At 52.7% G+C, this 25203-nt stretch overlaps 8 protein-coding genes across 8 annotated transcripts; 3 read left to right on the top strand and 5 right to left on the bottom strand.

Annotated features, from left to right (window-relative positions):
- Positions 1-10: 10 nt before the first annotated feature.
- On the bottom strand, positions 11-851 carry STEHIDRAFT_111107 (uncharacterized protein; the record flags this gene model as incomplete). The annotated part of the gene is made up of 4 exons (XM_007304246.1): positions 11-102; positions 254-279; positions 393-527; positions 766-851. The coding sequence occupies 4 exons, from the start codon at positions 849-851 to the stop codon at positions 11-13; spliced, it is 339 nt and encodes a 112-aa protein (XP_007304308.1).
- Positions 852-1915: 1064 nt separating this feature from the next.
- STEHIDRAFT_147178 (uncharacterized protein) lies at positions 1916-2417 on the bottom strand. The gene has a single exon (XM_007304245.1). It carries the CDS (start codon positions 2291-2293, stop codon positions 2102-2104), a length of 192 nt encoding a protein of 63 aa, XP_007304307.1. The 5' UTR covers positions 2294-2417; the 3' UTR covers positions 1916-2101.
- A 1454-nt stretch (positions 2418-3871) lies between these two features.
- STEHIDRAFT_57622 (uncharacterized protein) lies at positions 3872-9463 on the top strand (the record flags this gene model as incomplete). The annotated part of the gene is made up of 16 exons (XM_007303937.1): positions 3872-4203; positions 4523-4862; positions 5643-5924; positions 6026-6280; positions 6367-6642; positions 6716-6787; positions 6843-7057; positions 7129-7392; positions 7462-7607; positions 7665-8053; positions 8117-8458; positions 8555-8614; positions 8691-9014; positions 9074-9188; positions 9249-9302; positions 9360-9463. The coding sequence occupies 16 exons, from the start codon at positions 3872-3874 to the stop codon at positions 9461-9463; spliced, it is 3570 nt and encodes a 1189-aa protein (XP_007303999.1).
- An 854-nt stretch (positions 9464-10317) lies between these two features.
- On the top strand, positions 10318-13469 carry STEHIDRAFT_79189 (TPT-domain-containing protein). Its single transcript, XM_007303980.1, has 2 exons — positions 10318-11012; positions 11440-13469. The coding sequence occupies exons 1-2, from the start codon at positions 10401-10403 to the stop codon at positions 12733-12735; spliced, it is 1908 nt and encodes a 635-aa protein (XP_007304042.1). The 5' UTR covers positions 10318-10400; the 3' UTR covers positions 12736-13469.
- Positions 13470-13850: 381 nt separating this feature from the next.
- On the bottom strand, positions 13851-15432 carry STEHIDRAFT_111105 (uncharacterized protein; the record flags this gene model as incomplete). Its single annotated transcript, XM_007304244.1, has 2 exons — positions 13851-14639; positions 14698-15432. The coding sequence occupies 2 exons, from the start codon at positions 15430-15432 to the stop codon at positions 13851-13853; spliced, it is 1524 nt and encodes a 507-aa protein (XP_007304306.1).
- A 700-nt stretch (positions 15433-16132) lies between these two features.
- Positions 16133-19891, top strand: STEHIDRAFT_168587 (Vps5-domain-containing protein; the record flags this gene model as incomplete). Its single annotated transcript, XM_007304243.1, has 10 exons — positions 16133-16712; positions 16784-17840; positions 17902-18039; positions 18126-18398; positions 18470-18568; positions 18654-18792; positions 18858-19063; positions 19212-19361; positions 19498-19650; positions 19781-19891. The coding sequence occupies exons 2-10, from the start codon at positions 16836-16838 to the stop codon at positions 19889-19891; spliced, it is 2274 nt and encodes a 757-aa protein (XP_007304305.1). The 5' UTR covers positions 16133-16712; positions 16784-16835.
- Positions 19892-20302: 411 nt separating this feature from the next.
- Positions 20303-22894, bottom strand: STEHIDRAFT_97347 (DWNN-domain-containing protein; the record flags this gene model as incomplete). Its single annotated transcript, XM_007304242.1, has 8 exons — positions 22612-22894; positions 22291-22541; positions 22125-22231; positions 21886-22019; positions 21651-21834; positions 21227-21575; positions 20798-21157; positions 20303-20461 (listed from the first exon to the last, which is right to left on the bottom strand). Exons 1-8 carry the CDS (start codon positions 22781-22783, stop codon positions 20303-20305), a joined length of 1716 nt encoding a protein of 571 aa, XP_007304304.1. The 5' UTR covers positions 22784-22894.
- Positions 22895-23294: 400 nt separating this feature from the next.
- Positions 23295-24541, bottom strand: STEHIDRAFT_156945 (glycoside hydrolase family 61 protein; the record flags this gene model as incomplete). The annotated part of the gene is made up of 8 exons (XM_007304241.1): positions 23295-23307; positions 23375-23408; positions 23472-23618; positions 23684-23700; positions 23763-23909; positions 23973-24037; positions 24124-24275; positions 24355-24541. 8 exons carry the CDS (start codon positions 24539-24541, stop codon positions 23295-23297), a joined length of 762 nt encoding a protein of 253 aa, XP_007304303.1.
- Positions 24542-25203: the final 662 nt, after the last annotated feature.

Raw genomic sequence — 25203 nt, 5'->3', positions numbered from 1 at the left:
ACACATTCGTTTACCCTTCTCCGATATTTCTGTTTACTACACGCCGTTTACTGCGGCACAACTTCGCCGCTGGCCCAAGGTGATCGCCACCGTTACCGTGTACTGCATACGATCGTAGGTGTAGTGTGGTGTTTAACTATTAGTTGGTCCCCGCGAGGACGTGTCGGACTAGTGGTCCACAATGATAGAAGTACCACTTGAATTGTTTGTGAATCTACCACTGATAGACATCAGGAGATTTATGGAAGCTCACCGAGGATTAAGAACATTGTGACACAACTAAGTATCGTAAAAGTTTTGCGAGAAACAGCATAAGGGAAGGGCCTATGCATAATACAACAACCGTGATATCCCGCGCCGGAGGCATGCGGTTTGAAGGCAAAGTGGCGCACATTCCAAGCCCTCTGACTCCGGTCGAGCACAAATCACACGCCGTATAGTCGGTCTCATCGAACAGCTTTGCATCCGGTAGTGGGGTGGAGCTCATACGTATGTTGGCTTGGGACAGATTTTTGATATCGTGACTCCTAAATATTCACCGGTCAACTTTCGTCTGGTTCGAAGCACCATCATTGGTTTATTATGGGGAGGAAGTCAAACGAATCCCCTCCAGGCCAACCTATTTCCCTACGCAGTTGGAAAATAAAAAATCGCTATAGCTTGTAAAACGCTGGCCCGACTGGGCAGTCTATGCGAGCTTCGCTGTGTCACTCCTGTCTGAATCCCGCGCTCCAACCAAACAGCGGCGAAACACACGGAAATTACCTATCACCGCGCTGAGAAATCCCTCCCTGCTCGTCCCTATCCGCATCCGAAATTCGGCGTATCGATAACTTAGCAATGATTTGCATCGTCAGCCGCCCCTCGGAGTGTACGCCTTCCCTTTAATAGTCGCTAAGTTAGTCGCATGGAAACCGGCTGTCGCAATCGGAGTCCGAGATCGCCAGGGTGTTGGAGCGAAGGTACCGTAAGCGTCGTCCTTGGAGAATTTCAACTCGTGGAAGTGGTGTACGGATGTCGCCGTCATTGTTTATCCACCAAATGTGTCTTATGTAATGGGATAATGGTTTATGAGTATCGGCGCTCACCCTTTGCGAGCAGGTTCAAAGTCCGCCGTGACGCGTCTCGCTTACTCCCGTTGCCGAGCTGCCGAGTGGCTGCTGGCCCGTCACTTGTGAACACGCAAACCAAAATGCTGCGATGGTATGCATATTTACATCTAAGATGGCTACATATAAAATAATATAAACTATGCTTCTTTCATTTGGTTGCGACAGAATGTTTTAATTTCAGCGTGAACGAGCTACACGACAGACCTTACCCTCATATCAAATCACTCGAGCAGAGTGCAAGAATTCCATCGCAACCAAATGAAGTAAATATATGTAAAGTAATATTTCAGATTTTATGAGATTTAATGGGATGGTGTACCTTGAGTAAAATGTGCAATGGTCTCACACATAGGTGCCACCCAGCCAACTCGGTGAGTTCTCCGGTGGCCCACGTCGAAATGACATGCGGCTTGCCCGGCAGCTTTCAAAGTCCGACAATTTGCAATGGACATCGCGCTTGGTGGGAATGCCGGTACTCATGGTTTACTTCCGCTCGTCGTGAATTTAAATTGTTTTGTAGCGGGGACCTGGGGTCCATCCGCTGCTATCGTATCGTACGCTCGACACGATGCTTTGCGGTTCGAAATCGGTCAGACCTGTGTCACTGCGAGCGACGATGACGCACGGTTCGTCCGCCCGAATTGAGCACGTATCTTTACGAGAGGTGTACGGCAGGGAAGAGTAACCAGTGTACGGTGTGGCACTTTTATGATACAAAGTTCGCGTACCCAATCGGTGGAGCACCCGGGAGGAAGCCTGTTCCGGAGTGATGAGGAGAAGAAACAGCAAAGAAAAATAGGTTAGCGAGATCGAGCGTGATCCGAGATGAGCTTAGGATGCGAGATGGAGGCGGGAACTTGAAGGTACTAGTTACCCATGCCATGGCCGCCTACATATAATTCAAACCCTGCATGACCATGCTTCACTTGTGCGGCGGAGGAGGCTGTTCGAAGGGGGAAGCGCAGTACGGCGGAGTGGTGCTGCAGGGGCTAAGCAATTATATATATCGGAGTCTGGGGTAAATGTTTGCGTACGCGATCGTGTAAGGGAACACGATCAGGACGCACCGACGCACCGTGCGGTCTGAGAGCGTCAGGATTTGTAGAGAAAACAACAGCAGGCTCAACGTGCTGAAGGGGCCCCATTATTCGCGCCGTGAGTATTCCTTGCGTGACCCTCATGGGTGCAGGACTGCGATATCGGCAGCATTTTGTTGCAGACGCTGTGGAGCGAAATGCTTGTAACCTGCTCTGCAGCGGCGTCAGGGACGGTACCGCACGGCGACGTTGTTATAGTAAAACGGACACGAGGGCGTGCTACTGGGGCACTTGGCGATGATATCAACGTCACTGCAAATACACGTACGCAACTGATTTGCTGATGAGAAGGATAGCATGCTTACCTCCTCGGGTGGCGATGTTCCGGTGCGCGGCAAGGGATTGAGTGGGGTCATATGTACAGGTTGTGTACCACGCACGGATGGGGCAACCGTGGGTCAGAAGCCTTGGTCGGAATGACTGCTTGCCCAGAGGAAAAAGGCTCTCAAGCTATAAAGTACTAGTATTCAGTGATCCGCTGACCGACCCAGGTAACACATGATAGCATCATGGCGCTGGTGCAACCCCTGTGAGAAATAATATAGCCAGCTTCCGTCAGATAAGCTTTCAAAGTAGGCGACTTCCCGGGGTGAGAATTCTTTCTGGCGTCAGAAATCGCCGCCGCGGTGCGGGAGGTGCTTGTCCTGTTTCGACATCGAGGCCATCAGCGTTCATGATCGTCGATTTGACATCGATGACTGCCGTACCTGTTTTCCCATCGCGAGAGGAGACATAGAGATGCGGAGAGCTGGGGTAGTTGGACAAGATACGCTTTGCGGCAAAGCAGATGAATTTCCTGGGAAGCGAAGCCGTAGGAGGAGGACGGGGAGACGGGGGCAATAAAAGGGGGCGGTTGAAATACGTAAATGAAACGTCAAGCCTAAAGATCGGAGCGGAGGGCGAAGCACGTGTGAGCCAACGAGGTCCGAAGCCGCATCTGCTCCGGAGTCCGCTCCCCCGAGTGTTTATCCCGAGCCCTCAAGAAAGCCACCGCGGACGAGCTCACCGCGCAAACCGTCGCGCTCGTTTTCGCCACCGTCGTCGCCCACAATGACGGCCGCTGTGGCTTCGCCCACACACCCTTTCATCAACCACCTAGACAGCCTACTGTCCGTCTACCAGACCGGCGCCCACGACGCCCCTCTCCCTCTCTACGATGGCCCCGCCGACACCCAGACCAGCGATATCCTCCGCATGATCTCCTCCATTGTACGGAGAATGTACACTGCAGAGGACGAGCTTGCTGCCTACAAAGCTGCCCATACCTGGACAGTCGGAGGCCCCGATACAAAGAAGCGACGCAGTGTAAGTCCCTCGGCTCGACCCACTCGTCGCTGCTTTTTTTTCAAGCCTCAATCTCCCCAGCAGGTCGCTCCTCCCTCCGCTGATCTTGACTATCAGTCGATTCACCAGCCAAGGCCCGTACCAGCCGTCGTCAGATCGACTGACGTCGATGCCACGATGGTACACGCGAACGGCCTGAACGGCCTTCACCACCGCCCCTCAGACGACGATATGGATATTGACCCTCACTGGCCCTCGAACTCGTCCCGTCCTTCTCTCGATTACATTCGCCATAATCTTCGCGATCCTCACAGGTCTAAGCCCGAACGCACCGTTTCCGCCCCGCCACCTCCCACCTGCCAGTCTTGCGGCAGGGTAATGCAAGTCCCCCGGTCTTTCCACACTCCCTCCCCCGTCGGCCAACGCTCAGGTTCTCCCGATATCGTCCCTCCAGATGGTCCTCTCATGGCTGCTGCCTTTGAGAGTGGTATCGATGCCGTCACCGAACTTTCACTACTAAAGCAACAGGTTCAGGATGTTGCTCGGGTTTGTACGGCCGTCGCAAACGGTGATCTCTCACAGAAGATCGAGGTTCGAGTACAAGGCCAAGTCATGATCCAGCTCAAGAACGCCATCAACACCATGGTTGACAGGCTTGCCCAATTTGCTCTGGAGGTTACTCGTGTCAGCCAGGAAGTCGGAACAGATGGGTGAGTCCTCAGTAATATTTTGAAGCCCTTTCATCTTGTTGTCCCGCGAGGCTTCTTTTGTCCGACATGCCGAAGTACCACATACCATCTCAGGCAATACGGGTACGCTCCCGGTGTCGCCTCAGTCGCATGAACGCTTCGGAACTATCTGAACGTTATCGTCTCCCCTTGTCCGGTTTCGGAAGCATTTCCATCCCGTATGCTCGGCGTTGTTTGCCCTTATTTAATACTGGATGCCCTCGCTTCTCTCCGTTTCCCCTTTCCAGTTACTCATCGGAACTCCGCGCCGTTGTACTCACATCTACACTCCTGACAATAGAAAACTCGGAGGCCAAGCCGTCGTTCTGGACGTCGGTGGTACCTGGCGCGAACTCACCAACGTCGTCAACAATCTCGCCGCAAACTTGACAAACCAGGTCCGGAGTATAGCCAAAGTCACCAAAGCAGTAGCTATGGGCGACTTGTCACAAGAAATCACGGTCGACGCGAACGGAGAAATACTCGATTTGAAGAATACGGTCAACGGAATGGTGGTACAACTAAGAGCGCTAGCAGCCGAGGTAACGAGAGTCACGTTGGAAGTCGGTTCGAAGGGAGTACTCGGTGGTCAGGCACACGTACCGGACGTCCAGGGCGTATGGCTAGATTTGACAAGAAACGTAGGTTTTCTTCTCCGTTCCTTTTCTCAGGTTTTGTGCCTGTGTGACAACGTTTAGCTCACCCGACGTTTGGGACTTTACGGTGTGCAGGTCAATCGAATGTGTTCTAGCTTGACAGATCAGGTGCGGTCTATAGCGGTGGTCACGACCGCTGTGGCCAAGGGCGATTTGACTCGGAAGATCGAAATTCCCGTGGAGGGCGAAATGGCGACGTTGAAAACCACGGTGAATTCCATGGTGGATCAGTTGAGCGAGTTCGCGTCTGAGGTCACACGAGTTACCCTCGAGGTCGGATCTCAAGGTATTTTGGGTGGTCAAGCACATGTACCGGACGTCGAGGGTGTTTGGTTAGATTTGACCCGAAACGTGAGTTGTTTCTGCGTCAAATACCTTTTCCCGTCATTAAATAGGCACTCACGCCACATTGCGCAGGTTAACCGCATGTGCTCGAGTTTGACGGATCAAGTGCGGTCGATTGCCGTTGTCACCACCGCTGTGGCGAAGGGTGACTTGACGCGGAAGATCGAGATTCCCGTGGAGGGAGAAATGGCGACTTTGAAGACGACGGTTAACTCCATGGTGGACCAGTTGAGCGAGTTTGCGTCGGAAGTTACCCGTGTCACGCTTGAGGTCGGTTCGCGAGGTGTTTTGGGTGGTCAAGCGCACGTACCAGACGTCGAAGGTGTTTGGCTCGATTTGACTCGCAACGTATGTCTTCCATATTTCCCTACTTCATACCCGATATTAATTCTGACCACGTTTTCATGAATATTTTCACAGGTCAATCGGATGTGTTCGAGTTTGACGGATCAAGTGCGCTCCATCGCCGTCGTCACGACTGCCGTAGCCAAGGGAGACTTGACGCGCAAGATCGAGATTCCGGTAGAGGGAGAGATGGCGACGTTGAAGACGACGGTGAATTCCATGGTGGACCAGTTGAGCGAGTTCGCTTCGGAGGTGACGCGTGTGGCGTTGGATGTCGGGACGAAGGGTATTCTCGGAGGGCAGGCGAAGGTCGAGGGTGTGCAGGGAACTTGGGCCGATTTGACGACGAATGTCAACGTGCGTATTTTTCTGCCTTTTCGCTCCATTTTCTCTTCAAATGCACGTCCGAGCGCTGACAATCATTTTTATACTTCGTCCTGTGATTTTTTTGTGTAAAGAAAATGGCCACGAATTTGACGAACCAAGTTCGTTCGATTTCGGAAGTCACGAAGGCGGTCGCGAACGGGAACCTCGATCAGATGGTCAATGTCGACGTACAGGGCGAGATGCTAGAGCTCAAGTCGACTGTCAATTCTATGGTGCTGCAATTGCGGATTCTCGCCGATGAAGTCACTCGTGTGTCGTTGGAAGTCGGCACGCAAGGAAAGTTGGGTGGTCAAGCCGTCGTGCCTGGCGTACAAGGAACTTGGAAGGTATGGATCTTCCTTTGTCTTTGTTGAGAGCCGCCCTAGCGGAACGACTTGCATGTGCTGACAATGCTTTCTTTGCGTGTATACAGGACTTGGCGAACAATGTCAACCTAATGGCCATGAACTTGACGGACCAAGTGCGCTCTATCGCACAGGTTACCAAGGCTGTAGCCAACGGTGACTTGACGAAGAAGATCGAAGTCGATGTGAAGGGTGAGATGCTCGATTTGAAAGCAACGGTGAACGGGATGACGGAGAGTTTGAGTCTATTTGCGGACGAGGTGACGAGGGTGGCGAGGGAAGTCGGGACGGAGGGAAGATTGGGCGGACAGGCCAATGTCGCGAACGTGAGGGGGACTTGGAAGGTATGTTATACTTCGCTCGCAATGTGGGGATATGATTGTTGACGCGCCACGTCTGCCTGCCTTCCTGGAACAGGATTTGACCGACAATGTCAACGTCATGGCTGCGAACTTGACAACCCAAGTGCGAACTATCGCAGTTGCTACCGTCAGTCGATTCCCGCACTCATTTGTTTCATCGCTCACAACCCCAATTCTCACAGACTGCTGTCGCCCGAGGAGACTTGACGCAGAAGGTCACCGGCGTGCCCGTCTCCGGAGAAATGCTGGAGCTAGTTAACACCATCAACACCATGATTGACCAATTGTCCATTTTCGCTTCCGAAGTGAAGAAGGTCGCTCGTGAGGTCGGAACTGAAGGTAAACTAGGTGTCCAAGCCGAGGTCGGTAACGTGCAGGGTATCTGGCAAGAAATCACGTACGTTCTCCCCCTACCCTCTCTTTATATACATACCCGAAATTGGAAGCTAACGCTGATTTATATTCTAGCATGTCCGTGAACACCATGGCAGGAAACTTGACGACTCAAGTCCGTGGTTTCGCACAGATCTCGGCCGCGGCTATGGATGGAGACTTCACAAGATTCATCACCGTCGAGGCGAGCGGAGAGATGGACTCGTTGAAGACGCAGATCAATCAGATGGTGTTCAACTTGCGGGACAGTATCCAAAAGAACACGGCTGCAAGGGAGGCTGCCGAGTTGGCGAATAAGAGCAAATCGGAGTTCTTGGCCAACATGTCACACGAGATCAGGTGGGTTCATTTGTTGCAAGGTTTTCTTGTGCGTGTCGTGCTGATGCAGGGTGTTTGTGTGTCGTGTAGGACGCCAATGAATGGTATCATCGGTATGACCGAGTTGACGCTAGACAGCGAGCTGCAATCCAGTCAGCGAGAGAGCTTGTTGCTAGTGCACAGTCTGGCACGGTCACTACTATTGATTATTGACGACATCTTGGATATCTCGAAGAGTCCGTCGTTTCTTGCTCTCGTTCCTCTGGATCGAAGTTGACAGCGTTCCTGCACAGTCGAAGCCGGACGGATGACGATGGAGCAGGTCTACTTCTCGTTCCGCCAAACCGTCTTTGGTATCCTCAAAACTCTCGTTGTCCGCGCCACCCAGAACAACATCAACCTCACCTTCGACATCGACCCAGACATCCCGGATCTTCTCATCGGCGACTCGCTGAGGCTCCGTCAAGTCATCACTAACCTCGTCGGCAACGCCATAAAGTTCACGCCATCGACGAGGTCACCACCAGAGGGATTGGTCGCGTTGAACTGTAGGCTGCTTGCGTTGGATGATGAGGCTGTGACGTTGGAATTCTGTGTGCAAGATACGGGTATCGGTATCGCGAAGGATAAGTTGAACCTCATTTTCGACACGTTCGCGCAGGCAGATGGGTCGACGACGAGGGTACGTGCTCAATTTTCATCTGTCTTTCAAACACATCCTGAACAAGTTCTCGTCGTTTCGCAGGAATACGGAGGCACAGGTCTCGGACTATCCATCTCCAAACGTCTCGCATACCTGATGCAAGGCAACATGTGGGTCGAATCGGACGTCGGGAAAGGATCCAAGTTTTTCTTCACCATCACGTCGCAGATCGGGAGCATGGAGTTCGAGTCGCTGAGGGCGAAGATGGAGCCGTTCCAAAACCGGACGGTGCTCTTCCTCGACAAAAACTTCGACACGACGGGGATCACGAGATACATTGAGGATCTGGGGTTGACGGCGCATGTGGTGCATGATCTGTTGACGTTGAAGGATAAGAAGAGTTGTCCGCATATTGATACGATTGTGACGAATTCGGCTGAGGTGGTGAGTTTTTTTTCTTCTTTTTTCTTTCCCTTTCTGCTATGTCGCAGTTGCTTTTCCAGAGAGGTGCGGAGGTGCTGACTTCTTCTTTCTATGTAGACCGTGCAAGTTCGCGAGCTCAATCACCTGCGCTACATCCCGATCGTGTTGATGGCTCCTGTGCGTATACTTCCAGTCCGCCCCTTTCTTGTCTCCGCTCCTATCCTTTTGGACTAACAAACAAATTTCACTCCAGTCGCACGGCGTCTTCCCACTTAACCTCAAATGGTGCCTCGACAACAGTATTACCGCGCTGGTCACCGCGCCTGTGACGCAGCAGGACCTTGCCTCCGCCCTAACGTCCGCCCTAGAATCGAGTACGGTCAACCCGGTCACCGCCGCTGAAGATACTTCTTACAGAATCCTGCTCGCGGAGGATAACACGGTCAACCAGACGATCGCGGTGCAGATGTTGCAGAAGCATGGGAACCATAATGTCGAGATTGCGGACAACGGGGCGATTGCGGTGGATAAGTTCAAGACGAGGGTGCGGAGAGGGAAGCCGTATGATATCGTGCTTGTGAGGGCTTTTTTTTTGTCGTTTTGCTGGAAGATGAGTGCTGAGGCTGAGGCTTTTAGATGGATGTGTCGATGCCGTTCATGGGTGGTATGGAGGCCACGGAGTTGATTCGTGTCTACGAGGACGAGAATAACCTTACGCGGACGCCTATCATTGCTCTGACCGCTCATGCTAGTACGTCATCCTCCCTTATTTGTCGTGTTACCCTCATCTGATAATATGTTTTCTTCGCAGTGATTGGTGACCGTGAACGTTGTCTCAAGCAGGGCATGGACGACCACATTACCAGTGAGTATCTCCGGCTTTCGGACAATCTGTCTTGGCGCTGACTGGCGTCCTTTGTAGAACCACTACGGCGAGCAGACCTGTTGGCGTCGATCGACAAGCTCGCTGGTGCGCGCGCAAAGGCAAGAACGCAACGAACGAACCTGATTCCGCTATATCGATAATCCGTTGTGAACTAATCGTCGTCGACTCGCGCTCCGCTAAGTATAATGAAAGCCTCGTACCGCCACAGACTAGCATAGTGTCACCCACCCTGTACTGATAGTAGACTCACGATACCCTAGTACTTGTCTCGTTGCATCTGAACATGATCCATCACCCTGCTCGCTCGTTCTCGTCTCGTCATCATCACCTTCGTTGTTGCGATTTCTGACATCTTCTTCTCCGCATCTAATCCACGCCTTGATCTGTGCAGTATATTCTTAATCACAGTATATCTCTCACTGACATTCCTTCTCTCTCCGTCTCCGTCTCTTTCTATTCTCTTCACCTCATCTGACTCTCGAATCCTCATTCTTGCCTCTTTCCATCAACCAACCCATCCAATACTTGTAATTTTCTGTATTATATTATGTGACCTTCAGTACACTATTCCCCCATCCGGCCAGCCTATGATCCGAGCCCGTCGCTGTGCGAATGCTCGGTCTGTCATGATGGCCATTTGTACTGTACTGTTCTTGGTTCTGACACTGCCCGTGTTCTGCCTGTCTCCTCTCACTACTTTTTACCTACTTATTAGCACTACACGACGCACTTGATTTGCTCTCTCTCTCTTCCTCTCTTGCATATTTCATGCATGTATTCCCCGTCTGAATTTTTAACAGTAGTATAGCCAAATCGTATATTCTTTTTAAATGCTTCTCCTCGGCGTGAGATGGAGATGGATGAGCGAGTGGCGGTGGCCCACGCTTGGCAACAAGTTGAACTGGGGAGGCGGGCCGGCGGCGGTGTGGAGCCGAGGATGGGCAGGCAGTGAGGAAATCAAGAAAGAGGTGTTGTCTCAGCGCTCCTCCCTCATATGCTCAGGCCTTGATTGCTGGACCCACACTCTTCCCCACTTTCTTTTTCTTTTCCACCAGTGACCTGGAAGAGACTCGGGATATGTCTTGGCCCGCCTCGAAAACGCACACGACGCTGAGCTCGACTCTCCATCTGAGAGACGACCACAAAGCACAGCGATGGGATTCATCACGCTCACAGCTCTCCACGGCCAACGATTCCCTCCTCGGCCGCCTCAGTAAATCCGCACAGAAAGTATGGCCGTCGTCCTCTGTTCTGCCCCTCACAGCGTCCACGCCCCGACGGGACAGCAATTCTGAGAAATCTCGGCCCTTACTTCGCTCGTCGACCATCAGGAGCAGCATCTCCACCCTGCCGGCCAGGACCTCGTTCACCATGCCCTCACCCGAAACGATGCGCTTCGTCTTCCTCTGTAGTCTCTGGTACACCTCTTCCGCATTGTCCTCCAACACCGGGAAACAGATACTCAATCAGTTCAAGTACCCCGTCTCGCTTACGTTCGTCCAGTTCGGGTTCGTAGCCGGGTATTGTTTGCTTTTCATGTCACCTGTCGTGAGGTTCACGACGCTGAGGAGACCGACGAAGAGGATTTTGACGGATACGTTGCCGATGGGGTTGTTCCAGGTTGGGGGACATATCTTTTCCAGTATGGCGATTTCGAGGATTCCGGTCAGTACTGTGCATACGATTAAGGTGCGTTATTCTCCGCTGTTTCTCCTCTTCCTATCAGTTCTTCTTTGGCCTTCGATTCGATCAACCCATACAAAAGCGGGTTGTTGTCTCTGCGGGGCACAGATACATCCGAGGGCTTTTTTTGCTGCATTCTAACGTGATAGATGCGGCCGTACAACCTGCGCTGGAATAGACGACAGCGCCAGGGATGACGTTCGTTGGTTTCCACGACTATGGAAAGGCTATACGTGTCGAACTCAGTCCAATGTATCCCCTTGCCGATTTGAGCAATGGTTTACTCCAATGTAGACGAGGATGGGAAGTCTTAGACGTCTTATCTGTTCTTGTTCGAAACACCACAGACGCTTTGAGCGCCGTAGAGCTATCCGCCTTACATCCGTACCATGTTCTTATCGCCGTCCTTACAAGTCCTCCGTTGTTGTTCCAGGCATTATCTCCTTTGTTCACTGTGGCCGCTTACGCCCTCCTGTTCGGCGTGCGCTACACCCCAAGGACGTACATGTCCCTACTCCCCCTTACCGCCGGCGTCATGCTCGCCTGTACCTTTGACATGACAGCATCGAACACTACTGGCCTCCTCTGTGCCTTCGGCTCCGCCATCGTCTTCGTCACCTCCAACATCTTCTTCAAGAAGATCATGCCCACGACCAACAGCCACGCCGACTCGCACCACCATCAAAAGCTCGATAAACTAAACCTGCTTTTCTACTCCTCCTTCATGGCATTCCTCCTCATGATCCCCATATGGCTCTACACCGATATGTCAGCGCTTCTCGCCATGTCCTCCGACCCCGACCATGTCACGCACCCTTCGCACGCACACACGTCTACGCATTCTGTAATGTTCTATTTTATCGCCAACGGGACCGTCCACTTCGCACAGAACATCATCGCATTCATCATCCTCGCATCCGTCTCACCCGTCACGTACTCCATCGCTTCGCTCATCAAGCGCGTCGCAGTCATTTGCATGGCCTTCGTCTGGTTCGCACAGGACGTACATCCCATTCAAGGGCTCGGGATCGCTTTAGCTGCCGTCGGACTGTGGATGTATAATGAAGCGAAGGGAGATGTGGAGAAGGGAGAGAATAAGAGGAGGGGAGTCGAGGCGAGGAGGGAGGGGATGTTGCCGAGTACGTGGGAAGATGAGAAGATGTTGGCGGCGGCGGAGCCGGAGTATGCAACGATTGGAGGGACAGGTGGACCGGGGATTGGAGGGATGAGGATTGAGACGGAGGGGCTGCAGTTGGATGGGATGGGCGTCAGTTTGGCGTCCGGACGGACGATGGCGTTAGCACAACCGACTTCTTCGTCCCCGTCTTCTGCGCATCCGCCTGCGTTCTCGCCTAACGGAAACGGGACCGGACATGGTGCGCGAACACGTATGGAGACGAACGCACCGTTGCATGAACCTCAGCCACAACAGACCTATTACAATGACCCGCCCCCGTTCAACCCTTCAAGTTCACACTCGCACGCGCACGGTCACAATCACTCGAATACGCACTCGCACTCGCATCATTGGCATGCGCACCATCCGGCCGCTGCGAACCTCCATATTACGGTCCCGCCACCGCCGAGCGTTGGGAGTCCGGTGGGGTTCGTGGGGTCGGCGGGTGTGGGTGCGAAGGGGACGTTGTCGCCTCATGATTCGTACCCCAGTCCACCGCCCTCGTTGGATTCGCCGCCGATGACTGCGAAGGGGCTGCATATTGCTTCATAGTGGTTTGGACTCTAGACGGTCGTAGATACTGTTACAGTAGAGTTATACGGGAAAGGGAGAGGAGAAGGAGAGGACGATGATGCTACATTACGCATGCGCATTGCGTTACTACTTATAACTTATTCGTTCGAACTGACTGATGCGTTTCTGTCTTTACGCTTTCTTCTTATTCTTTCTTATTCCTTCTTTTTTTTCTTTTCTTCTTCTTTCTTGTTCCTTCGCTTCGTTCTTTTGCACCTCGTCAATTCTTCAGCTTCAGCAGTCAGTCGCGTTATCTTGTTTTTCCTGCATATTTCCCTTTCGGACGTCTCGGCCGATGATCATGGTCTTCGCGCTATGTTTCTCTGTTTCTCTCTCATCATGATCGTATGCTCTACGGTTTATGGTGAGGGGGCGCTTGGACCTGACCTCGGCTTTCATTTTCATTTTCGCATCACCGCATTTCTTGTCGAACTCTTTTTTGAACTCGAACTTGTCGTACTTGACCAACCAACTTTGGATTTCTCTCTTCCCCCAACTCTTCCTCTTCCCCTTCCTCAACTTACTTTTGATTTACTCTTGACTTCCAAGCCGCTTCTCGCTTTTCAACCAGGACCTGATCAGTGATTTCAGTGACTCTGGCATCTCTCTGCCAGTGTTTCGATGTTGACTTCGTCACTTGAGTTATCGCAAATCACATTTTCTGCCAGTGTCGATGGACTTTCCCTTTTCTCAGGTTGAAATATAAATATACGTATACCCCTTTCGCTCTCAATATTCGAAGTCGAAGTCGAAACAAGGAACAAGACTGTCTGGGATTTGAGCGTGACTCTGAGGTGTCTGGGTGGTGTGTAGGTGAGTTTTGGTGTGGCCCACTGCGGTGGGTGGCACAGCTAAGTTCGTCGACCTGGGACCGGGAATTTGGATTGGAGAAGGAAGGAAGGAGATTGGGCCACAGTGGCGCGCGATGTTCTGCGGTGTATTAATATTTGGACTTGGGGATAGCGGGTACGTAGGTAGGTGAGATGTTATTAAGGGAAATATGACTGTACAGCTCTCCTGAGTATGTAATTACAACAGAGACACAGCAATTGTATCCGAAACTATCGTATGTATGCATATATGCACCCCAAACCTCAGGCTCCCTGCCATTGCGACAAACACCACGCCACCCTCCCATCTGCCTCTCTCTCGTCTCTAGCCCTACTGGCCTCATCACCCTCATCAAAACAACCAACCCAAACAGGCAGCTCCTTCTCCCAAGCCCTAACAGGTCTCGGCTGACGGATGCGCACGCCTCCATGTCCATATCCTTCTTCCTGCCCCTCTCCCTCTCCATGTCCCCATCCCTCTCCCCGTGCCCATCCCTCTACCTCTCCATCTCGAGCACGTTCAGATTCAAGCTTCGCAGCCCACGAAGGCATCAAACTCTTGCCCCCAAATTTTGCCTTGATCTGACGCGTCCATACAGTTTTACGATTCAGAGCGAGACTTGGGAAAGATTCGGGTGCGTTCCAGGGTTCGTCTCGGAGGGTGTAGCGTGACGAGTCCCAATAGGCATATGGTGATAAGTCCCAGAGGGCGTGAGCGCTGGGACGACTCGGAGGGATGCGAGCGCTGGAATTGGGATGGGGGATGGAGATGAGGACGGGGCTGTCGAAGATGGATGAGGAGTTGGAGTTGGATGGCGCGGATATGAGTTGTGCGCTACTGCTGGAGGATGTGGACGTGGATGTGGTGCGGATGGAGGTTGGCTTAGGCTCGGATGTTGTGGGATCTGGACAACCAGAGCGAGTGGGCTCGGGCTCGGACTTGGGCATAGACATGGGCATGGCCTTATAATTGAACAGCGCACGCGCATCTTCACGCTCCGCGAAGGTTTTTGCGTCGCGGATTATCGTCGTCGTCGTTGTCGTCGTGGTAGTCTGCTCAAACACATTCGTCAGCCCAAGCAGAATCAGACACTCGAAAATACGACAATACCTTATTACTATGACTCTGCACCAGATTCTTAACCAGACTAGGCACCTTGAACCCCACCTTTCCCGCCTTTCCCTTGCCCACTTTTCCCCTCCTCCCATGCCCAGGACCACCAGAAGACCGATTCTGCGTCTCGACTTTGACTTTCATGGATAGCGCCCTTCTTTGATGTGCTCTCGACCTGTCATTCACATTCGCATTCGCGTTTGCATTTCCGTTACTCCCATTTCCGTTACCCCCATTTCCGTTACCCCCATTTCCCTTACCCCCATTTCCGTTACCCCCATTTCCATTCACAAAGCCGCCGCCATTGCCACTAACACAGAGACCTGCACCGAAGATCCCAAGCCTTGCAGGTCTCGCAGCAAGTCTGAAACGTGCCTCGTAGGCGTGGTCGTAGGAGCGGTGAGGTGTGTTGGGGTCGGGAGGGGGGATGTTTACGAAGTCGGAGTCGGAGGTGACGTCAGAGGAGGAGGAAGGACGAGGGGGTACGGTGGGTTTGTGGGTGTGGGCGTTGAACAGGCGATATGGCTTGTCCTGTATTGGCTTTGAGCTCTGGTCGGAATTGTGGTTGGAGGCCGAGATAGGGATGTTGAGATGGAGAGGCTGAAGAGGCTGGAGGGCATGCGGATGACCAATGGAGGCGGTACTGACGGAGACCATCTTCGGGTTGGGAGCAGGGGCAAAGATGGAGTTGAAGTTGGTGAGGACGAAGGAGGATCTCTTGCTATTAGTCATTTTGGCGAGATGAGATTGTTCCTTCCTTGCGATTGGGATTGGGATTGTGCGGAGTCGGGAGGGTGGATGGGGAGAGGTGGGAGGACAGGACGGGAGGGGAATGAGAGTTTATGGTGTGGGCGTTGGGATTATGGCCAGTGGACTGGGAGTGAGACAAATATTACTACTGTTAGCGGGTTAGCGGGTCGTCTGAGACCTGGGGTGATAGTGAGACTGAGACATGGAGTCTGTACTGGCATGAAACCTATTGAAGCTGAAGCAGTTGGACGTTTTAGAATCACGGAGACTATGTATACACTCAGAGCACGGGGAGTGGGGAGTGCGCCAGTGATTGTGATTGTGATAGGGTGGCCATGACAAGCCTGATATATAGTCCAAATGCAAACCATACCTTTCCCCGAGGTAGCACGCAGAAATCGCTGACACATGAAAATTAAGGGTCGAGCACACCTCGCGAATGTTAGGACATGAAAGCAAACCACTATATTCCGATGGACGACGAGAATGCTGAATGGTAATGATACATGTGCATCATGACTTGCCCAACACCTTCCCCCTCGTCACGAAATTCGCGAAAGCCAACCTCGAGTCCATATCGTCGATCGTCCTACAAACACAAACACAAACAATAAGCACCAGTACCAGTGCCACGTCTCCGTCTGAGCAGGTGTGGCGCCACACGAATAGAGGAACGCACGGACCTTGTCTTCATCTCGCTCGCCCATGTTATTTCTTTGGGTGGTGGGGCTTTCCAAGATGCTCCGATGGTGCCGAGGATGAGAGCTGCGAAGGCTTCGAGGACGATCTAGAGTAGAGGTGTAGAGGGGAGGGGGAGTTATTGCGTTAGATGAGGATGACGAGCGCTGGTGAGGGAGGAGGTAAGGGCGTACGTCTGAGGGGAGAGAGCCCTCTGGTCGACCGAGCGCCTTCAAATGGGAGAGGTCTAGTAGAATGGAGAAGCTTGCGTCTGATAAGGGCTTCGACAGTGCACAGAGGTTCACTCACGCTCATAGGTTGAGAATGCAGCTGAGCGGAGGCATGGGCCGTGAGCACACTGTTTACGGCAGGATCACAGTTGGTGCTCACTGTGGAAGACGAGTACGGCAGCGATGACGAGAAGTGTTTGGCCCAACATATTTTCAGCTTTGAATGTGCTTGTGCAGAGAAGCGGTCGAGATCAAGAGCGTCCGAGCACGGTACAGCATGCGTGGGAATGTACGCTGGGTGAACGCGGACCAGCGAACATTCCTACAACCCTGACGGCCAGCTTTCGCGGTTCTGTATGGCTCTATCTTTCTCTATGATTGATTTATTACTGACATTTCGCTCCAATTATATTTACTCGGTTCAGGTATTGATCGGCGCGTGCACAACCCCATAAGGTTTTCATAACTCTCCAAACCATGGACGGATTCGACGACCTCTTGAAGCAGTCGCGGAGCGCACTGGAAGACAACCCATTCGAAGACCCCTTCGCAAAACCACGCTCTAACTCGCCTGACCCCTGGTCGTCCAACTATCTCGGCAGTTCCACCGCTGCCACCGACGACTTTGACTCCTCAGCAGCATTCGATACCCATACCACCACCGCCGCCACCTCCGTCGTGCACGATGACGAGCGCAGTACCACACCCACGACAGAATCACAACCTTTCAGCGTCAGCGGAGGTGCTGACCCCGCTCCCGCCCCCGCTGACCCGCTCGACTTGGCCAACGCGAACCTTTCGTCAGACGAGGACGAGCCCTCGAAGCCATCCGTCAAGTCTCCCCGAAGTTATGGTTTCCGGGAGAGCGTAGAACCCGAGCACGAGCCTCCCAGTTCATCTACCTCCAGCGGCTTCAGGGAGAGCATCGAACCGGAATCCGAGCCAGAATCCCAACAACCCAAACCACACCCACAACCAAACCCCCTGCTCTCCCCCCTGTCCCCCGCCGCCGACTCCTCGCCCATCTCACCCACACCCACTCCATACTCCCCAATCGCAACCACCCGTCGTCCTTCCACGCCCTCCACAGTCTCCATCACCTCCCCCGTCTTCGCCCCCGGAACCTCCACCTCCACTTCAGCTTCAGATTCCGAGCCCGCCTCCTCCCCACCCGTTTCCGCTCGCCTTCCGCAGCGCCAGACTTCGAGACCTTCGGCTACGGATACGCTCGGGACGCCGACGCCGACGACACAGACGCACACGAGGAGCATTATATCGCCATTGGAGCAGCAGCAGGGATCGTTGGATGGGTCGTTTGCGAATCTGGCGTTGGGTGGGGAGGGATTCAGTGGGGGGTGGGATGATGGGATGGGGGCGCAGAGTACGTTTGTGAGTTCACCGCCGGCGCCATCACGGCCGGAGGAGGAAGAGGAAGAGGATGACGACGACGATAAACCGTTGAGGCCGAGGCCGTCGGAGTCGGTATGTGTCTCGCTTTTTGAATGCACGGAGAGTGTGGGCTGATGGAGTCTTGGATGGCTAGGAATCTTCAACCCGACTTTCTGCGTCGCTGTCTAGTAAAGACAAGGGAATCCAGCCAGAGTTCGCCATCACCGTGGACGACCCACAGAAAGTCGGTGACCCCATCCGTGGCTACACGATGTACACCGTCCACACCCGCGTACGTCTCTCACCCTCACCCCATCCCCCCATCCACCCGCACTAACCCCCTCCCCCCTCCCCCTTCCCACCCCTCCCCAAAACCAGACATCCTCCCCCCTCTTCACCAAACCCTCCTTCTCCGTCCTCCGCCGCTACTCCGACTTCCTCTGGCTCTACGAAACCCTATCACTCTCCAACCCCGGCGTCGTCGTCCCTCCCGTTCCCGAAAAAAATCCCTTCGGACGGTTCGATGATAGGTTCGTGCAGCAGCGCAGGATCGCGCTAGAGAATTGTATTAGTAAGATCGCGAATCATCCGGTTCTGGGAAAGGATGCGGATTTGAGGTTTTTTTTGGAGAGCGATAATTTTGCTTTGGACGTGAGTCTTTTCTCGACTTTTTCGGGATGGAGTTGAGGCGGGTGAAATTGATTTGGGTGGTGTGAGCGTAGATTAAGCATCGGAAGGCGGAACTCGCACAGGAGAAAGGCGGATTATTGGCTAACCTCGGCCAGTCAATCGCTGGACCACGATTCATCGAGAACGACGAGGTTCGTCTCATTCACTTTATTCACTTGTTTTCCCTCACGCTCAATTCGTAGGATATGAGTGCTGATGTGATATGATGCGATGCAGTGGTTCGACAGACAAAAAGGATACCTCGATACATTGGAGGCTCAACTTCGTGGGCTCGTGAAAGCTATTGATGTTGTTTCTAAACAACGCACAGGTAGTGATCTCGCTCTCCATCTCGTCAACGAATCCCACCACTCTCGTCCCACCCCACCCATTTCCATTCCCAATACCCCTTTCTCATTCTGATTTTGACTGCATCAACAGAACTATCCACATCCATCGGCGAGTTCGCACAAATGATCGCAGACCTCGCCTCCTCCGACCTCGGCAAACCGCTCATGGCCTCCCTCGGCCTGCTCGCGGACGTGGAGCGGAAAGCGCAGGATATAGAGTCTGAGCAGGCGAAGCAGGATCTGGTGACGCTCATGGGCACGGCGGACGAGTATGCGAGGCTGATTAATAGTGTGCGGGTGCGTTGGTTTGTCTTTCGCACAATACACGCATACACACATACCATACATGCATACATTTTCTCTTTGTCTGCCTGTGTTTCCTGTCTTGGTGTTGATGAAGCTGACTCGTTTGTTCGTTCATTGTGGTGGCGGTGACACGATGTAGATGGCGTTCAGTTCGCGGATACGGACGTATCATGCTTGGCAGACGGCGGATACGGAGTTGAGGAGAGCGAGGCAGAACCATGATCGGAATCGAGCGCAGGGTCGTATTCCGACGGATAGGATGGGGCATTCGATGAGCCAGATCGCCGACGTACGTTTATTCATTCCCTCTCTTCCTCCCCTGCCACCCACTCACTCACTCTAAACCTTCCATCTACACATAAACCCATCGATTGACCTGGCTGGCATGTTTACGTCCTTGAATTCAATGCAATGCAATGCAACAGGCGGAACGCAGAGCCCTCGAATCCAAAAACGAATTCGAGCACGTCTCGAAGCTCGTCAAGTCAGAGGTGGCACGGTTCGAGACGGAGCGGATCGAGGATTTCAAGCGGTCCATGGAGCGATTCTTGGATGGGATGATTGATCGGCAGAAGGAGGTTCGTTTCCCCCCTTCTATTCCTTCCCTTTCACTCTACTACCTATCACTCTACTTACTACCTATTCTCATTTCCACCGCGTCTTATTCGACGTTCCGTGGGCTGCTTGTTGACGTTGTTCGTTTATCAGCTCATCGCGGCGAGGGAACAGTTCCAGCACGCGATTCTGCAGAGGGTGTCGAGTTCGAGTGCGGGGCAACAGCAGACGAATGGGTCGTCCGCGTTGAGGACTGTGGCGTGAGCGTGACCGGTTCTGGGTAGGTCAGTATATATTGTGCTTTTTGAAGTAATGCTGTTCGAGGCTAGGATTGGAATGTAGGCACACAGGCGGACGGATGGAGGGGATCGCAAATATATATTCCGTGTATGGATATTTACAGTGGGTCGCGATCAACAGTCGACAGTAAGCTTCGAAGGGAACGTAATAAAGATGAGGGGAGTAAAGATGAGGGGAGAACTGGGGAGAATAGAAGTAAAGATGAAGACGAAGATGGAACCTGCTCAGCGCTCTGCGGTCGATGTGTAGTTGTGTTATGTGTATATACATGTAGGAGAGAAAGAGGTCGTTTTCGAAGCCCTTGAAAATATCTGTATCGTAATCGAGGGCCCCCTCTCCAAAGCGATCCAGTGGTCCCTCGAACGCGACTTACTCCTAATGTTTCGCCACCTTCGGCTCCCTCTCCATATCCGGCCCAACCTCCAAGAAATCCGAAGGCCTCTCCCTCTTCATATTTCTCCTCCTATTATTCAACGGCAACCTCTGATACGCAGACTCGTGTCCTGCCTGCTGCTGGTTGCCGAATCCTGCAATCTGTCCTTGTCCGCCCATAGGCCCCGCTCCCAACGAAACTCCTCCACTCATTGCGCCGCCGTTTCCACCTCCGCCGCCCGGTCCTCTGTGCATCGACATCGGTCCTCCACCGCCCATTCCATTGCCACCCATCCCATTGCCACCCATCCCGTTGCCCATGCCATTACCACCCATTCCACCAGGCCCGCCCATTCCGCCACCACCTCCCATTCCTCCACCACCTCCCATGCCGCCACCTCCACCCATCATAGACCCCATTCCTCCCATCCCGTACCCTCCACCACCCATCCCCATCCCCAGTCCACCGCCACCCATACCGCCACCCATATTTACGACGCCCTGCTGCTGCTGATGTTGTTGTTGTTGTTGCTGCTGCTGCTGTTGCTGCTGCGCCGCCTGAGCCGCAAAACTCCGCTGCATAGCCAACGCAGCCCCGATCTCCTGCGCCTGCTGCAACTGCACCTGAAGCTGCTGGTATTGCATTTCCGTCTGTTGCCGGACGGCCTGCGGGAGTGTGTTGTTGTTCAGCATTACGGAGAGTTGTTGGATTTGTGCTTGAAGCTGTGGGATTCCGTCTTGGATCATTTGTGACATGGCCATGTCGGCGATGAGGTTTGGGTCTTGGTAGTATTCGGGGTGATCTTGGTTGGGGAGGCCGTTTTGTTGGGAATTTGAGGGACCGTCAGGGACGGGTGTCTGGAGAGCATGATGTTAGATGTGAGTAGGTGTCCCTTAGCGAAGATAGAAATGACACAGGACACATACGCCATTCGGTCCAGGAGTGCCATTCGCGCCCTCTTCCTCTACCTTCTTGCTCAGTTCGATCTCCTTCTCAATATACTCTGCGACCTTCGCACGCTTTGGCTTATCCTGCGAAAGCTTGTCAAGCGAAGCAATCTTCGTAGCGCAGTGCGGACATATGAAGTCCTTCTCCAAAAGATGGGTCTGTATACATTCCTCGCAGTATGTCGTCTCGCAGCATGGAGTCTTCACAGCGTCACGGAAGATTTTATTATCTATCGGACATACGATCGCAGGGTCTTTCGAAGGTCGATCCCGCACGTCTGACTCCGTGAGACCCTTCGGCCTGGAGACTTGCTTTTGCCACGAAGCCCTGAACGATGAAGGTAGAAGGTTAGCTTGTACACTGGGAGAAGATGGGCAGAAGCATAGCAGAACGAAGGCGTACACATCAGGCTGAGCGACGACGTAGCCACCTTCGGGCGTAACCATGACTCCATGTCCGATTTGAGACGTAGCAGGGCTTTCGATGGCTTTGAGAAAACTACGAGGGATACCGGTCGTTCGTTTGATGCGAGGCTTATTGTCAAACTCTCGGTCGCTGTTCGTCGGACAATCCTGGATCCAATGACCTATATAACCTCAACAGCTGAACCCTCAGTATGTCATGAAGAACAACGAACCTTTCTGTCCACATCGATAGCAGACATAGCTGGGGGGTAAAGGTTTGTCGTTGTGGTGGTGATGACTGTGTGGTGTCGTTTTACCTCCGCGAGAGAAGCCGGTTCCGCGGTTGTTAGTGTATATACGCGTAGCACTATAGGAGTGTCGAGAGCAGGTGCAGAAGTGGGGCAAAAAACAATCATCCATTAGACAGACACTACTACAATACGTGAAGAGATCCGCGAGACTTGACACCAACTGTGACATTTTCTCCTGGGTCTCCTCCCAGTTAGCCGACTGCATTTGGAACATGGCGGCCATTGCAGCCTCCTCATCATCCTGCGCTATTGACGTAGATAGCTTTGACTAAAAATGCATGCAGTGTGAGCGTGTGAAAGGAAGAAGATGAACGAGAGGGTGCGCACAGGGCTGGCTCTTGGTGGCGGCGTGGGCTTCGGAGCATCTTCCTTCCCATCGAAGCGCCGTGACATCGAGCCCTTGTGCCAATTATTGCTGGAGTTACCGGAAGTACCAGACTTTGAAGCTGAATCAGCACCGGCAGACGCTGTGCCAGCAATGTACATAGCAGCGTTACCCTTGCCCGGACGCACTGCTGGCAAGCGCTTCACAATGACAGAAGAAGATCGTGGAATGATATGCTGGTCATTTTTAAACTCTGCAATGAGAAGGGTGGCCAGACGATCAACACTCAGAGTACTCTGAGTGTAGAAATGACGCGTGCGCACCTTCGTTGGACGACTTGTCGAACACAGAAATGTCGAAGTCATTAGACTTGCCGAGATTGTTAGCTAGGATGATCTCTTTCTTCAAGTCAAATACAGATATGCCAGTGCCATCAAATGTCACCCGAGACTCCTCTCTCTGAGACCTGAACTTGTAAAAGACAGAGGATGCCATAGAGCAAATTTATGAATTGAAAGAAAACCAAGGCTAATCTGCTACAGAACACTCGGTCAAATGGATTTGTCGAAGAAAAGAGATAAAAAGAAGGAGGAGGGGGCGATGTTGACGGCGGTGATGGTTGTGCAAGGGATAAAAAGACGGTTGTGCGAGGTCAATGCGAGGTGAAGGGGGCGTCGTCGTGGTTGGGAACAGATCCGTCAAGGCTGTCACTCCACCTTGGGGAGGCGTGGCACTGTGAGAATATCCTCACGGCGAATGCCGGTAACTCTGTACTTGGAACACGGGGCCACAGTTGGGCCACAGTGCTGCCCAATAATTCTCTCTTCTCACTCGGACTCCTCACTTAGCCTATCAAGGCATCTGTGTTCTTTCCTGAAGCATTGAACTAGCTTTCATCATAGTCGCTGTATTGCGCATGATACAAGCTCTCCATCCTTGGCATGTCAAACAAACGTCCAAATTCACACACTGCTACCCTCATAGCGTCCACTTTTCCGACGGGCGTTCAGCCTGACCAGCTACATCGGGTTCAAAAAAAATCAGTATTTTATCCTTTGCCCCTGAGAATCTCAATACGCCACTTACACAGCAGGTCCCGGAATCGGGTACGCCGACGTATCTTGAACAATCAACCAGGTTAGAGAGAAATGTCAACGGAAGCTCAAGAAGGACTCAATCTCACTGGTGTAGGCATCGTATACGATTCCGGGAGTGTCAGCGGTATAGGCTCCGGGGAAGGAGACGAACGATGTCGGGAAGGCAATCCCAGAACCGGTGACTTCAATCTGGATGCAGGATGGGTAGACTTGCGCGCCAGGGTACACGAAGGCTACATTGTGCGGTCAGTCAACTAAAATTGTTCATGATATTCTTCCGAGGCGGGAAATAACACACCTGCATGCAAGGCAATGCTGAACAGGTAGTATTGGTGAGCAAGAGCATACGCAGAGGTCGTATTATGTAGGCTACTCACATCTCGTGGCGAACGATGTACTGTCCGGGCTTCAAAGTGGCAGGAACTGTGAATGTATAGATGCTGTCGGTAGCGGTTAAGCCAGTAGTCGAGGCCCAAGTCCCATCAGCCGCCTTTCCAGCTTCAGCGACCTTGAACCAGACAGCACTACAAGAAATTGTGTCAATTGCTGCACGACTGAGCGGTACTGCGATTCGAGGATGAGCTCACTCGGTTCCTGGTAGCCACTCCGTGATATCAGAAGGAGCGAGAGCCATGTACGTGATCATCGGTCCCTGCAATAAGCAGCAAAATGTAAAATAGCATCAGCACAATTCACTCGAGAGCGAAGGTAATGAAAAAGCCTGAGGCAACAAATTACAATATGAGAGTCAGGCCAAGTCGTCCAGTTCAAATGCATTTCGTCCCCCGCCGCTACAGTTGCATAGATAGGCGCAGGCTCACTCCCGATGACGCCTCCGTCCGTGTAACCATTGCACTGAACATCAATGAGGCTCAGATCCGTGACAGGACCTAAAATCCAGACACGGTAAGACGGTAACGGTCAGTTCATCGAGTCGTCGAACAAAGAGTCGAGAGAATCGATACTCACCATTTCCAGGAATCGCGCGGATAATACGCTCCGGGACAGGGTTGTAGTACGGATCACTATACGGTAGGTAACCAGTGTAATGGGTTGAGTCGACGACGACATCCTGGACGTATCCATGCGCATGCACGCTAGGGATACGGAGCCCAACGAAAAAAGCAGTAAGAGCAGTGAGCCCGACGTAGAACATCTTGGTCCTCTATGCTCGACGGTGAAGTTCAGCCTGTGTTAAGCCTGACAAACCCGATTTGAAGAAGAAAAAGACACAGGACAGCTGGTCTGCATTATATACTCGAGCCACTGCGCCCTCATGGTATCTTAACAGAACTTCAGATGGTAGCAGTACGCGGATTCTGGCGGGCCGCAGGTCGAGCGTACGGAGAGGTAGGAAGCTAGTAAGATGAACAAGAGGTCTTACCTCGGAGGCTTGACTTCTTCTCCGCATACGACGTTCAGCCGGACGCTTCGACATCATCGAGCCCAAAAACAGCCGAGATACCGTAGACGGACTAGAGTCAATCTGATGACCACGAAATGAGGTTCAGTGTGGCGCTGTTCAGGTGCTTGCAGAGTAGCATGGTGCCGAGGGTCGGAAGAGAGCTGCTTCAACTTCGGATGAAGGGCGTCCATGATGATACTGGCAAAACGTATCAGCGACTAATCACCTATTGACTTATGGTATGGCGCATCGCGAACGTGGTCTTCTGACCGGACGGTCATGAGTCTAGCTGGTAGCAAGGTCCGCTGAGTTTGATGGTAGTAGACGTGAAGTTGCACCACAAGTAACAGCCTGTTCCAGTTTTTGGACGATATATATCGAGAAACAGAAATAGTTGTGCAAAAAATCCCTGG

Source organism: Stereum hirsutum (assembly GCF_000264905.1).
Source record: "Stereum hirsutum FP-91666 SS1 unplaced genomic scaffold STEHIscaffold_7, whole genome shotgun sequence".
Lineage (NCBI taxonomy): Eukaryota > Fungi > Basidiomycota > Agaricomycetes > Russulales > Stereaceae > Stereum > Stereum hirsutum.
The sequence above is the reverse complement of the archived record's forward strand: the minus strand, read 5'-3'. Positions and strand labels throughout refer to the sequence as shown.

What these genes read in the sequence shown, in the direction of transcription:
- STEHIDRAFT_79189 (XM_007303980.1), top strand. Translation starts at nt 10,401, where the DNA reads ATGTCTTGGCCCGCCTCGAAAACGCACACGACGCTGAGCTCGACTCTC. An exon ending in GTACTGTGCATACGATTAAG is followed by an intron (nt 11,013 to 11,439) that starts GTGCGTTATTCT and finishes TTGTTGTTCCAG; the next exon opens with GCATTATCTCCTTTGTTCAC.
- STEHIDRAFT_147178 (XM_007304245.1), bottom strand. Translation starts at nt 2,293, where the DNA reads ATGAGGGTCACGCAAGGAATACTCACGGCGCGAATAATGGGGCCCCTT.